General features: G+C 35.0%; 1 protein-coding gene across 1 annotated transcript in view; it reads left to right on the forward strand.

Moving 5' to 3' along the window:
* The window catches only part of OFCC1 (orofacial cleft 1 candidate 1), a 274,965-nt gene that overhangs the window by 252,247 nt on the left and 7,038 nt on the right, over positions 1 to 15,680 (forward strand). Inside the window, exon 19 of the mRNA XM_016138235.2 lies at positions 11,102 to 11,308. Coding sequence (XP_015993721.2) covers positions 11,102 to 11,308 — 207 coding nt within the window. The remainder of the gene's footprint in view (positions 1 to 11,101; positions 11,309 to 15,680) is intronic.

Below are 15,680 nucleotides of genomic sequence, written 5' to 3' on the forward strand. Positions count from 1 at the left end.
CAACAACAACAATAACAACAACAACAACAACAAAACCCAAAGAGACAGGAAGTATTTTTTTTTACAGCCAAGTCCTCTCCAAACGCTTGTTCTTCATAGCCCAGCCTCAATAATAAAAAGCTTAGATAAAGCCGTTTAATATGAATTTATGATTTAAAGTAAATATAATTCCTAATTCCATTGAAATAGGTACTTTGGCAATATTTTCTGCTCACTTCACATTTTTAAACTGTGTCTTTTAGAAAGGCAGTAGAGATAGAGTTTAAAAGCCTGGGTTCTGAGGTCGGATAGCTTTGTGGCCATATTTTGGCTCTACTGTTTACTAACTCTCATCTTAGATAAGCTATTTGACCCCTCTATACTTGAGTTTCTTTACCTGAAACTTGTAATAATAATAACTACTCAGGATTATAATGAGGATTGAATACAATGATTTATATAAAGTGGCTCATTGCCTGTGTTGGTTTGTGAGGTTAACATTACAAAGCACCACAAACTGTATAAACAACAGAAACTTAACTGTTTTACAATTCTAGAGTCTTGAAGTCCAAGGTCAAAATATTGCCAGGGTTGATTCCTTCTTATTGGTAAGAGGAAAAATCTGTACATGCTTCTCTCCTAGCTTCTGGTAGTTTGCTGGCAATCTTTGACATTCCTTTACTTATAGATGTATCACTCCAATCTCTGCCTTCATGTTCACATGACATTCCCTTTGTGTGTGTATGTCTGTCTCAGTGTCAAATTTCCTTTTCTTATACAGATATGGTAATACTGGATTAGGACCCAGCTTATTGACTTCATTTTAACTTGATTGACTTAAAGACTTTATTCCCAAATAGTCATATTCATAGGTACTGGGTGTTTAGACTTCAATATCTTTTAGGGAGACACAATTCAATTCATAACATTGTCTCCATCCTTAATTTATCCCTCAATATCAGCCAGAGTTATTTATTTAATAATGTCATACAAGTTACTTCTCTGTTTAAAAATGTGCAATGGTTTCCCAATTCATCTGAGTAGAAGCCATAGTCTTCAATGATCTACACATCTCTAAATGATCATGTCCTCCCCAACTCTCCCTGCTCTGATCTTATCTTTTATTTATTTTCTTGATCACTTGTTTTTAGTTCTTTTAGTCTTTGCTTTTTCTTGAACCTAGGACAAATGTACTCCCTTCAAACCATTAAACTTGCTGTTCCCTCATTTCATTGTGCTATTCTCCCAGTTAGATACATGGCTCATATCATTATTTTATTGAGACATTTATTAAAATGTCTCTTTTTCAATCTTTGTCTGAATAAAACAGAAACTCTGAATAAAATAGCAACAAAATAGTCCTTTATCTTTCTCTACTTTACCATACTAACTAGTCCCCCAACCTGTTTCCTTTTTCTCTGTAACACTTACCATATATTTATTTATTGTCTGTTTTCTTCTCCTAGAATGCCAGCTTAAATAGAACAAGGACTTTGTCTCTTCGATTCAATTCTGTGTCTCCATAATCCTCTGGTACAAAGTATGATTTCCATAAATAAGTTTTGAGTAGATTCTTGAATAAATGAACTAATAAATGAATGTGCTTTAAACAAAGCCTTTTATATAATGAATCTTAAATAAGTTTATTTATAATTCTATTCTTAATTAATCTTTCCCCAAATAGTTACTGCTGTGATCAATTTTCTGTATGCTATTTTTCTTCTTTTTAAAAATTCTGCTCTGGAAATTCCATGCTCAAAGAGAGAATTACATTCAAATAAAGCATAAGATCTGATGTTCAAATGCGATGATGAAATGGGAAAGTGACAATATCCCTTGAAATCTCAAAAAGGGTCAACACTCTGGAAACAGACTCACCGAAAGTCACCAGAGTAGAAATTCGGTTAAAAGATAAATGCCAAACTCCCTCATTCTTTTTATTTTTAAATAAAAAAATATGTATCTTCACATATGTGGTATTTTGCTCTCTCTTCTTCTAAATCCCAGCTCAGGAGATATTTCCAACATGAGTCATCTATTTTCATCAGTACCTGACATGACTTATCCCTCCTCAAATACCTTTAGAATTTTTAATTTGTCATAGGGCATGTAAAACTTACTATTTTAAATTATAGTTATTTGCATTTGTGTATCATTTCTCTTAATAAATTGTGAGTTTCATGGAAGCCAAGAAAATATATTTTGTTCTGTATATATTAAGACATCTAGCTTGAAAGAATGACTCAAAAATGTTTTTGAATAATGGAAAATAATTTAATCTTAACACACAAATGACATATACCGATTTCTTTTACAGTAGTGAAAAATACCAGAAAATACTTTCCCTTACTGTAAGAGAAATATTGAAATTAAATATAGTCTTTTTTTTGCCACTAAAACTAACATCCCTATCAACTCTTTGTATTAAGATGGACTCAGTTCATGTGTTTTTAATTTTGTTTCAGACTTACCATCTGTAAATCAAAATACTTTTTTACTTGTAGGGCTGTTTAATGAGGCAATTAATTATCACATAATACAATGTAATTCTGGAACAAAGGTTTAACATGCGTGCAAAGATATATTATTCCAGGAGAATTATGACACGGGCAATCTTTGGCTTGTGGGTGGAGTAGGCGGGGTAATGTGATAAGATAACAGCTGAACAAACTTACTAAATTAAGAAATAGGGGGCTAAAACTTGCACTGTGGAAAGTTGATAGAGAGAGTTCATCTCACTAATACTTCTGAAGGGATGGCCTTAGTATTTTTAGAAAACTGACATAAAAGAGCAGTTGTCGTGAATATCAATTTTTAGTTGGCATAAATGAATCAATTTCAGTAACATCAAAGATAGGCACAATGAAAAGAAAACAAAAAACAGAGTGCCTTAAATATTGAATCCACTTAAATCACATAATTTATTTATTTATTTCTTCAACGAATTCTATTTAGTGCCTCTTACTAGCCAGGCCCTACTCTCTTTCTTTGCTAAGCTTATATTTTTGTGTGGAAAAACAGAATTCTGAGGGTGGAGTCAGGAGTCATACAGCAGGAGTCAGGAAAGACCCTGATGATAAGGTGACACGAGTAGCATCTGGAAGGAAGTGAGCCCAGTAGGTGGCTGGGGAAGATTCATGCAATAGTCATTGCAAAACCTCATGTAGGAGCATGCTCATTGTTTGTTAAATTCACTCTTGCTATTGCCAATTCTTCTTCCTAGACTTTTGGCCAATTTATATTACTTAATTTTGTTTTTGGAATAAATCATATTAATGTGTAAAGAAGTTTTAATTTACATAGTTTTGTTCATTTCAGTTGACACAAAAATATTTGGGCAATTAAATATGGTCTTCTTTCCTGAAAATAAGCTAAAATGACACAAGCATACATAGACATAAAGACAAGTCTTTCCTCTTCTTTTGTTTGTCTTACAGTTTGGTATTTCCCTACCATTAGAGAAAAGTAAACTAAAGGATGGGCTAAGAACCAAGTATTAGTCACCAGCAAGATGAAGATCACCCTTTTAGATTAATAATCCTCTGACAGAGAGGAAGCACCTTCTGTTTCAATGCCTTTCATATCAAAGCAGATATAGATGTGTTGGGTGAATAATTATTTTAGAAAGAAAAGGCAAAGATGTCTACCTTTGGTAGACATCTGAAGCCCATTTTACCAATGATTTAGTGGCTTAGTGACTTTTATGGATTTGAGAAAACTCTAGCCAGGTCTATGCAACACATTTCAGGTCTGTAAAGAAAAAGACTTTTCCTTCCTTATCTATAAAGAAAAAAAATTCTTTACAGATTCTTTCCTTCTAATAATAGGCTAAAACCGGTTGTCTTAACTAAGTCGCCTCAATTATTTTTCTTATTCTTCACCGGACCAGGAACTAAAATATTAGAGCAAATGGATAAGGAACCTCCAACTTGTATGTTTTTTTTTTTTTTTCTTTCTGGAATTCAGAGGAAGAACAAGACGCTTTTTTTCAACTTGAAGATCCGAGTATATTGTGTAACTCTCTGGCCATAATGTGTGTTTTACATAATCTAACTTTAAAATTAAAGAATGTTCTCTCTGTATCAATAGAGTGGAGTTTATGAGGAGAAAATACTGCCGGTCAGTCATTATGACTAGTTTACATTTAAACAATGTATTCACCACCTGTACTATTTACCTCAGAGCAGTGGGAGGCCAGTGCAAAGAAGTTTTGTGTTTTTTCCTTACCTTTCTCCTTTCTGTCATCCTGTAATTCCCCTTTCTATGCTTAACCTCAGAGCTGTAGTGGAGTGTTTTCATGCTTATAGTCCACTCGTTATATTAGTAGCCTGTGCTTCTCATGCACGGTGAAAACGCAAAGGGTGGCAGAGCGGTGTTGCTCTTTGCTTATATTCATCCTGAAACAAATCAATAGCTTGTTGATATATAGCTGACACTGATATTATTATTAACATTTGCATACATATCCACAAGCAAAAACCTTGGAAATACCACTAGGACTTGTGACTTTCAATTTGCGTTAAATAACCTGTATCTTTTTCCTGCATTTACTTCTATTTCCAGAAGCACTGAAAAATTTCATATCCAGAAGTCAAGCTCTTTGTGGTTTTCTAGTGTGTTTCTTAAGAAGTTTACAGTAGTGTCATGAAAGGTACATATTTCTACTAATAGATGCAAGATGTAAAATGTGGGGGTTGCCAAAATTAAAGATGTTCACAATAACAAAACTTATTATATAATGTGTATATAAACACATATGGATATACATTAGCTTTCCCCAAATTGCATAATTTCTATCTAAATTAAGCACAGGTAATTCTGTTTAGAAGTATGGTGTTCTGGCAATGTAACATAGTTTATTACCTTTCTCTAAATTGGTTCAAATTTACTTAAGTGCTTGTTCTATACTCTTAATGGTTATGTTAAAGAAACAAACATCAAGGCATAATCATTTTAGTTACCTAATTTATTTATAGGTAATCTTCTATTAAATTTTTGCTCTTTATTTCCACACACAAAATGAAAAAAATATGCGAAATTGCTGAAATACATAGGCTGTATGGAAATAAAAATATCTAGATGAAAATTGAAAACATTAGCAATTATGTATATGCTTCCAAAACTTCCAATGTTATCTGTGGTTTTAGTGTTTAAGTCAACGTCATGGGTTAGATTCTTATGTGAGCCACCTATGAATTGTCTGAAAACGGGCTCAGGGAAGAGCATCCATTTCTACCATTTGAAAAACAAACTCCTGCTGCTTCTTCCCATTCTGTGAACAGGCATTACCATTTTTTACTAGACACAAACCTTTGTCATTTTTTTATTTATAATGGAATATATGATATTGTGGAACAATAAACACAATTTTAGTCATATATTCACACTCATTAATTTTAAAGAAAGGCATTGATTTCTATGACAAAATACAGCATTTATGGGTAAGATGCCCATTTTACTAAGACCCAGATTTTTAATGGCATATTCTCTCCTAAAAAAAAAATGGTGAACAAAATTATGATCATCAAGGCACAACTTTTTTGGAGTTCTAAGCTTCAAATACACAGGAGAACAACTGGATCATCCAGTATGACCTAATTTCCTGACCTTGGTTCTCTCTTGCCAACTTTCCACACTTGTAAATAGAGTGTAAATTCTTGCTGAAAAGAAAAGAAATCTACCCAAGATCTGTTAAAATTGAATCTTTGCAGTAAATTTATGTCCCCCTATGTAATTATAATAACATAAACAAATCCACTGTAAGGACATTCACATCAGACCTAATTTCATGCTGAACTATTATAATGCAATTAACAGCTTCATAGTCCTGTTTTAATTAAGCTCTGTTGTGAAATATGCAGCATTTGAACCTGTTCTGGCCTGTTTCATCTATCATTGAATTACTGTCCTTAACTTGTTTTTCTGCTGAACGATGAATTCCATTTTAGGATTATATTTGTGAGTCTGGCGTTTTGTGGGTTCTTCTAAGCATTTGTGCTTCCAGATAGAGGCCAGCTTTAGCTCTTCAAATGTGTCCTATATGTGTAGTCTCTCGACTCACTTGTCTCAATAGATTTATTAACTCACTCTGGGTTCTCCTGGAAATGAAGGGACGGATTTGATTGGTTTAATAAAAGAAATTTCAGATGATAAGAGGGTTAACTTGTGGAGCTAACTTCAGATACTGTAGGGCACTGTCTTCTGGCCTATCATTTTGCAGAAATACTGAGTGAACTCCAATTTTACATTGATATTATTCAGGCTGTCAAATAATTTAACTATTACTCACTAGAAAATGGAAAACAAAGGCATCAATAGAAAAGCAGAAAAATCATATCCTGCTTCCTTCTTTTTATTCCTTGCCTATTCTAGGCAAGAATGTCTGAGTTGTCTGGGATTTGCTTTACCAAATCTTTCCCTTCCTCTATTTGAATTGCCTTTATAGCCAGAAATAAAATTAAATGGGAAATATTACAAGTGGGCATTTAGCTTGGTGATCAAATATCACAGGTCAGTTTGCTGAGCAAGTTGTTACTCAACAGCTAGCTTTAAAAATAGAGTTTGAAATGAACAAAAGATGTAAGAAAAATGTAATGGTGATTTCTTCATCACCCCTCACCTCCATGTCCATTCTCTGATCTGATCTGCCTTTCTTTAGGTTTAGTTCCTGTTATAAAACATCCATACATATTCTTCTTCTTTTTCTTTTTTTTTCTTTTTTTTTTCTTTCTTTCTTTCTTTTTTTTTTTTTTTTTACCTTGCCCTACTTTCTTAACCCTAGGGAGAATTTTAAGAAGATTTCAATGCTAAGCATCCCCAATTGCTTCAGGCTGTCTTTGGTTGTAAGTCATGATATAAAGCAATTACCCGTAGGGTAGGAAGTGTTCATGGCCAAGGGGAGATTGTTCAATATATTAGCAGGTAACCGAAAATACTCTCTTCTGAATGAGCATCTGGTTCAGATTCTTAACCATTTCTGTGAGATTTTATGGGTCACTCTTCTTCACTTCTTTTCCAAAAGAATGTGTGTACTCATACAGTGAAATAGTAAGGTTTAACTTGATCCACATACCTTATTATCAATAGGTATTTGATTATCCCAACTGTCTCAAGAGCTGCTAGCTAGAAATTCTAAAAATGATCATAATCACTTTAGTATTACAAATTTATGTTCCTCCCGGAAGGGGAGAAAAACATACTCTAGTATTTTTTACTAATCTTCAATTCAAAGAAACTTGAAAACCTTCCATAGAATATTAGTAAAACTAAATGCCTATAGTAATTTGCATGCTGCCTCTAGTTCTGTTTTCTATGACAAATACACTCTACCTCTTTCGAGTGAATGAAAATATTTGCAAAGTTCCTGTTCAGACCAAAAATACAATAATCTTCTCTTAGATTCTTTTAGATAAGCACTTAACCTAAAGGGAAAATTTAGCATCCAGAATTGTGTCTGACACATTCCTATTCTGTATCCACACACTATGCACAAAGATAATAGTATGCTATGTGATCAAATGTTTTACCACATGGTGGAATCAAAAGTACATAGGCTTTAGAGTCAGACCACACTGGGTTCAAATATCAGAGCTGTCTGATTATTTTTGGAATCTCAGGTGACTGCTATGTTACATGCCTCTTTCCCTACTTAAGCTGTTTGAGAACATTAACGAAACATAGAAACCCAAACAAAGGAAGGAAAATGTTAACTGCAATACTGATAAAGCTGTTTGGAAGATGTGGCTCTAGATAAGCAGCCCAGTGGGCTTGTTAATTCATCACTCCTCAGTGAAGGAGACTTGCCAAAGACAGAGTTAGAATGCAAATTTATGGTCAGAAAAGGCCTGCTCCTGTTAAAACTAGATTTTGGATGGGCGGAGAATGTGGGCACCCCTACGGGCAGGCTCAATACAAACAAAAAACCATAGGGAAGATATAAAGGGGGCTACTCTGATTTCTTATTTCAAAATCACCAGAAGGGAGAGTAAGTAAAGCTTATAGAGAGAGTTCAAGGGAATCTAAGGTAGAGAAATAAAGATTACCTATTTAAATATCATCATATAACTGTGTCTTTGGGCAAGTTACTTAACATTTCTGAGCCTCAGTTTCCTTATTTATAAAACGGAAATAATAATATCAACCTGAGAGGATTGCGACATTAAATAAAAATTAATGAATAAGCATGTGTGTGTGTTTGCATGTGTGTGCGTGTATGTGTGTGTGTGTGTGTGTGTGTGTGTATGTGTGTGTGTGTGTGTGTGTTAACTACCTTCCTTGAGCCCCGCCACTAAATAATGCTGATTTACTTTCTAATTTAGCCATCCCTTTTCCTCTTAGATAAGTCAAAGATGACTCTGGGCAGAAAGCAAGTCACTCCTCCTTTTCTTAAAATGAAAGATGATTGAAAAGGAGAAGAAGGAAGTGCACATTAAAGGGAGCAAGAAATATTTTTAAAAATCTATTCTGTGCATTTTACTGCCCAAATTTCAAGGGCACTTACCTTTGAAAAGAAATCAGCTTCCAAAACAAGAATTGTTGCTTTTTCAAACAAATGTATCATCTTCACAGTTCTTTAAACATGTAAATGATGCCCCAGGAGGCAACCTGGGTATTTTTTTTTAATTATTATTATATTGCATTTCTAAGACTCAGAGGATCCTATCTATCAAGATTCCCATCTAACTTCTTCTCACCAGTACTTCGTGGAATGATCAGAAACCCTGTGGTACTCCAGGACACAGAGTGCTTTTTCCCATCGCATTCCTTTTACTCTGCTTTGCCTGAAGTTTATCGTTTTACGTTTTATTACGTTTTATTTCAGTGAATGGGCTGACTATAAAGGAGAGTGGGAGAGACGTATGTAATACCTGGCCTGGAGCTGTGTGTAGAGGGTGGGAAGCTAAGGGGCCTCAGTTCTGATCCTGCCTCAATGCGCAGACTTCTTGAGGAGCCTGAAGAGCAGCCTGTCATCATCCCCCTCCTGAGTTTACCTGAGGATGTGTGGTGTCATTTAATATCGTTACCAGGCTATCGTGCAGATTAAGAATTAAGTTTAAAAATTAAATTATGTTCCCATAGTTGTCACCACAGTTTTGACATAGTTCAATTAATTTCTTCTTTAGATATATTCAGTGCCGAATTGATTACTGTCCCTCCTCAAACCTTCCCTGCCTGCTTGCTATAGTCCCATTTCAGTAGCATCGCTGGCCAGTGATGTCTCATGTTTGTTGCCACCTTTGAGGTGTCTCTTTCACTCATAGCTCTTACCTAGTTAGCAACCAAATTTTGATGATTCTACCTCAGAAAAATAAATCATTTACTCTGTCTCCAGTTCAACTGCCACTGCTCAAATTCATCTACTTTTGGTGAGGTAAAGCTCTTCATCTCTTATACTTCTGGTCTACCCTTCACACTGTTTATAGCTCACTATTCTGATATACAAGTCAAATCGATCCTTTCTTCTAATCAGAAACTTCCAACAGCGTCTCCTATTTATGAATCGTGTTCGAAATACCTTATACAACAATCAGCATCGTCACAGTACCAAATTACGTCTTCAGCCTCACATCCTGGTTCTCACATCTCTGGTATAATCCAGTCCACTGAACCTTTCACTGGGCCTTGAGCCCTTTTTGCACTTTCACATTTCAGTGCTGGATGAATACTGCCCCTTTGCTAAAAGCACTTACAGTAGTTTTCTTACCTATTGAAATCCCTCTAAGGTTTTGAGGCTCAGCTCAGACCTCACCTCTTTGGTAAGGTTCCTTCCCTACATTCATCATGATCAAATGTGTTCTAAGTTAAATGTATGTCAGTCTCTTACCGTGAATTCCTGCTGGATTGTTAGTTCCTAAAACATATTTATATTTTCTCAAATACCTAACAAGGAATGGCTCAACAATGAAATTCATTTTTTAAATTACATTAGACTTTTACCTTTCCTCTCATTCAAGCTTTTTCAAGATATTTACCACTTCTTTATCTGTTCATCCAGATTTTAATCTAATCTTATTATTTTTAAAGAAAAAAATTACTAGCTAAAATGTTGGGAGTTTATTGTCATTTATAAACTTTAAATAATAATTGGCCAGAACTTTCTTTCATATTATTAAATCTTTCCATATTTCTGAGGTTTTAATATATTTGTAAATCATCTTAATTAGAGTTAATTTTGAAGAATATATTTGATATAGACTTTCTGCAACAACCGATAAATGTTTTATGCCTCAGCAAGAACCAGTGAGAAAAGAAATCCATCAAATATTTTCTTCTACCTACTTCTGAAACTATGAGCATTTGAAAAAATGGAAATTAGAAATTCCAGAAAGCATCTATATAGCTCAGTGGTTGTAATGAAAGATAACAAAAATATCTGGACAAACCAGAAAGTTTATCAGTCTCAAACAAATTTAGTCTAATTTTCATCACCAATATTTTAAACAAGCAATAGAACAGTATGTTTTCAATTCATTTATAATTCAATTTACATTAACAAAGCCCCCACAGAGTACATTATATTAGATAATAAAATTGTTACTTGAGAAATCCTACCAGAAAATAAAGTCTAGTAAAGTGCAACAAAAGTTGGGTTTGCCACGAAGACAGTAGGTAAATACATAAAGTATGCAAAAATCCTGTCCTGTGCACTTCAGTACAATGTATCTTTAATCGTGTTCACTCTTTCAAGAATGCTAGAGACTTAGCACTAGGTACAGGATAAATAAGAAAAAAAAGCAAAGATTGTGTTTGGATGGGAAGCACAAACACCCATTGATAAAACCATTCGTAAGACTTTTTTTTTTTTTTTTTTTTTTTAATCAACACTGTCATTGTCGCAGCCTGCTTGATCTTCCTACTTTGGGTTAATATAGGAACCAATTACAGATTCATCTGTGTAGAATTAACTTTATGGAGCACACACTGGGGATTTGTCTATCTTCACTATTTAGATATATGTCATAAAAATATGCATGGAATGGAGTGCAGGCACTGCAGATGGCAGAGACTTTCAGATTTATTGTAAAATCATTTGAAATTGGTTATGCTCTTGCCAGAAGTTAATTAATTTTTTTTCTCTTTTTCTCTGGGTCTGGGGGGTTGGGGGGTATTTGTGTCTCACTAGGTGGCAGTGTATGATTATATCTGGAAAAACCATGGCATCAAGTCCAGTATCTCAAGCTGTGACCTCCAACATCTAGATGAAATTTCTGTGTCTGCATTTGGTCCAGGAGCTATTACTTCTCACCTATCTATACACACCGTTTATCCAAGTGGGTTCCAAGAGCTATACCGTCATTTTCTCAGACTCCCTGGTGGTGCTATTGTTGAGGTATGTATATGAGAAAATATTTGTATTGCATGAATGTGTGTCTGTGTGTGTGTGTGTTTGTGTGTGATTTCAAAGGCTTCCAATTGCTTGGCAAACATATTGCAATTAATGTATCTGATACCATACCGGACTTGAAGATGTATTTTAGTGTTTTCCTAAAGAAACAAAGATACGACATAAGAAAAAATAATATTTCTGAACACAGATATGTGAGACAGAGGCAGGAACTAAATCATGTGAAATAATTCAGGATTCTGCTTGTGATAACTTTGACTCAGTGAACATCTGTAAACATCAGCAGGTTAATGAAGAAGCAGTCCCTGAGTTCATGGATATTTCGATGCCTCAGAAATCCTTTTGCTTAAATGATGTCACACAAAATAAATAAGGTAGTGGCATTTCATATATATATATATATATATATATATATATATATATATATATATATATACAATCTTAAAAAATGAAGGCCCCCATCCTTAAATCTTTACATTTTTTTAAAGTAGCATTTGACAAAGGTCTTGGAGTTGTGTTTCCTCCTAAACTGTCAGAGTCTTTAGGCTAACTGAATTTGAGTGAAAAAAATGTCTTTCACATTACACTGTATTCTCAGAATCCAAACTGCGTGGCATGTCAAAATTGGAGATCCAGTCCTATTAGCATCAGTGTTGTTGAATCATGGAATCTGAAAGATTGTCATTCTCCATTATTTGGTGGAAAGGAAGGGCAGAGGAGAAGGAAAATTCAGATACATATTGAGTTTTGGTTCCCTGCTCTTGCTGGTATGCAGATCACTTAACAGTGGCAAAATATTAGTTAGTAAGAATTTGCAGAATAAAATATTTCTGTTTCCACCACATTTTCTCTATGGATTTCAGTCATTGTTGTTTTTGTTACAAAGTTGATGAAAGAGTATCCTCATAAAAATACCTTTTGAATATACCCTCGAAGTAATTTCAAATTGTTTAGTGCTCAGTCTTACAGATAGGAAGTTTCTTTTTATTATACCAGTCCACGAAGGTGTTAGGGTACTTGAGTAGCTCATATATTTGCTCTACTCCGAAAAGCACAGATGTCCCAGACAAGGTTCATGTCAGTTCACTTCCCCTCTCCCTTACTAAGGTAAGATATAAAAGGGACTTGCAGGTAGGTAGAGTATGACTGCATCTGACGTAATTCTTTGGGGCTTGAGTCACAGCTCCTATTGGTACTTTCACATATAATTATTTCCAGACTTCTGAAGCATTTACTTCCTTGTGGAACAAACTGCCATGACTTAGTATTCTTATATTTTAATTTGCACGGGTATGTGATTAAATATTTGTACCCAACATGCGCTACAGTAACTCACAAAGCCAAGATGTCAGGGTGTCTGCCCTTCTGCTACAAAACATCTTTTAACTCGCAGGCCACGGGGCCTGAGTACGAAGCCCAGGTATAAGGTGGCCTGTTCTCATGAGCAGAACAATAAGCAGGGTCCTTCGATTCACTCAGTCCTGCATTTGCTCCAGAAACTTGGCTCAGTCATTTCCCATGATTCTGCCTACATTCTTGTTATGAATATTTATACTACCTGACTTGTAGAGATTGGGGGCAGATCAATGAAGTAACACCTGAAAAGTACTTTCAGCTTTTTTTTAAAAGATGCAATAAAGATTACCGAGTAATTTCAATCATGCAAAATTTATTTAACTTGTAAACATTTATTTCTAAGTACTAATAGTAACATTATGCTAAAAATAAACTCATTTCTCAAAGGATTGGGTGACGGGGCAGTAGGTATTTTTGACTCATCTGACTTTCATTGCCTGCATTTTCCATGCTATTGCATTACATGATGGTAATGATGGAAGTGCACCTGGGCACTCTGGAGCCTCTGTCCAACTGATATTCTAGCAAATACTAAACCAGCTTTTCCCCTTTTTCAGATCCCAGCAAATGCACAGGATCTGACTCACACTTGAGCCTGCAGTCTAAACCCTACCCATCTATTTCTTAATGTTCATGTTACCTGCTTTCTGCTCTATGAAATCCATGAAATCCATTTTGAACTGACCTATCCCCTTTGCACCTCGCTGACACTTATCACACATACTACATTTTATTTTTTAGCCTTTCAAAACTTGCTCACATCATTAAACTGTGTCTCCTAGAGGGTAAGCACCATAAAACAATACCAGTCCCACAGCATATTGAAAATGAGGCAAATTTTCTTTCAGCCACTTGTCTGGCTTTTCAACAATCTTCTCACTTTCCTTTATATCTCTCCTCACCCTTAACAGGTACTTCCAGGTCTGTTATTGGCCTTTCAAGCTATAAAACCTAAAATCGAAAGGGATTTGAGACTGGTCTTTCACAACCTCAGTGAGAAATAAAATTCCTGTATTATCTTTCTTGAAGATATATGCATTGTAAATAAAATTTAAATATCAGCATCTAGGTAGATTATACTTTCTGGATTAAAAAAACATCTATTAGACTTCTAAAATTATGGTTTATAAGCAGTCACCTAATTAGATTAAAGCTAAATCTGACCCTTGAATTCTCTATTTTCAGATTAAAGAAACATCTATTGAACTTTTAAAATTATGGTTTATACGTAGTCACCTAATTGGATTAAAGTTAACTTTGACCCTTGAATTCCCTATTTCTGTCCTAGGCACATTGCTGATGCTCAAGGAAATCTATTAAACATATTGAATTTCTGAATGCTACATGATTGGTAATTAGGCATCACAATATCCTTGCCATTAATGCCCACATTATGTGAACGGAAGAAACCTACATCTAGGAAATAAGTTAGACCCACTTAGATACATGTAAGATCCATGCCACATTTTGATTAAATATTCTGATTATGGGAACAAACAGGTAGCTATGTCTGGGCCTAAAGTTATTTACAATTTTGACATGACAATAAATATGAAAAAAATAAATAAAATTTTGCTTTACACTTATATATTGAACTCTATTCTCAAAGGTTTTATAGTGAGTTTTAATTAAATAGAGTATCTATTTATCTAAGTTCCTTTTGCATTTAACATACCTTTAACTTGTAACGAGAGTGATTTCCAAGACTTTCCTTATTCCGATATGAAATATAGGTTAGATATTAACCTTTTCTTTTTTCCTCAATAAAATTTATGTGTGAGTAAATTATCTTCAAGTTTTATTTTTGTGGAAAGCTATGATTTTGGAACAGAATGATTTCTGCACTAAAGAGGTCAGATTTCACAAGGCTGAAATAGAAGTTACATTACAAACAATCTTTCCTATGGATTTATGTTCACTATTTTTTTAATCCAGGCCTGTGACCCACAATGGCATGGTTCTTACAGGGCTCTACTTATTTTACTTTAAAAATAAAATCTGCGCTTTTGTCAGAGATGATCATTGGTCTGTCAGGCAGTGTGCACCTCTTCTTAATTCTATTTTTATCGTTTCTCTGAGATCAGTGATTGCACAGTTTCTCTGCAGAGCAATGCTTTGTCTCTTTTCAGTAGGTAGGGATATCTTGAGGGTTTTGGGTGGGGGTGGGGGGGAGCGGGGCGGGGAGAGTACAAAGTTACTCTAAAGTTTTTAGTGCTACAAAACCTAAAAACCCATGCAAGAGTAGTGCAGATTCATCAAGTCACAAATAAGCTTCTCAATCCCAAGGTATCCGTCGCAATTAAGAAAGTCCTTGGAGCATTAGTTGGGTGGAATGGGAAAAGGGTTTTTCTTTTTTTTCCTTTTTTTCTTTTTTGTCATTAGAGGCAGTGTCGCCCGGTGGTCTGGGCAGAGAAGTGGGAGTCAGGAACTCAGCGATCTAACGGAGGCTCTGCGAGGCCCCTGCTGCGCGGCTTCAGGCAAGTCTCCAAGCCTCAGGAGGACGGGCTCACCTACTTTGAATCTCCCATCTGAGGAGCTTCTTACCCAGGGCCAGGAGATACACAGCAGGAAGCCTGATTCCTTGTCTGCAAAATGAGAATATTAAAACTTACCCAAATAACAGATTAACCAATTAGTGATTGTTAAGTGCTCTGCTGATAGAAAGCAGCAGGAGAAGAAAGGCAAAAATGAAAAATGAAAACACAATTTTATCATTAGATAGGTTTTCCTCAGCTCCAGATGTCTCTTCTCTGCTCATGGAACAGAGTAAGTGTATAGTGCAAAGAGCAGGTGTTGAGAGGCTGGACCTCACCTTGTTACCCACAACAAGAAGACAGTAGATGAAGCTGACTGTATATTGCAAGTCTGCATGAAGTTTTGAATAAATGGGGACGGGGAATTATATTTTGTTCTTGAATCAGTGAACTGCAGGGCAAAACATCCTACAAATAACTGCGAGTTTTTATCTTTAACTCTTCTGTTTTAATGCCTTTCAGGAAAA

This window comes from Rousettus aegyptiacus, unplaced genomic scaffold, assembly GCF_014176215.1.
Source record: "Rousettus aegyptiacus isolate mRouAeg1 unplaced genomic scaffold, mRouAeg1.p scaffold_m13_p_1, whole genome shotgun sequence".
Taxonomy (NCBI): domain Eukaryota; kingdom Metazoa; phylum Chordata; class Mammalia; order Chiroptera; family Pteropodidae; genus Rousettus; species Rousettus aegyptiacus.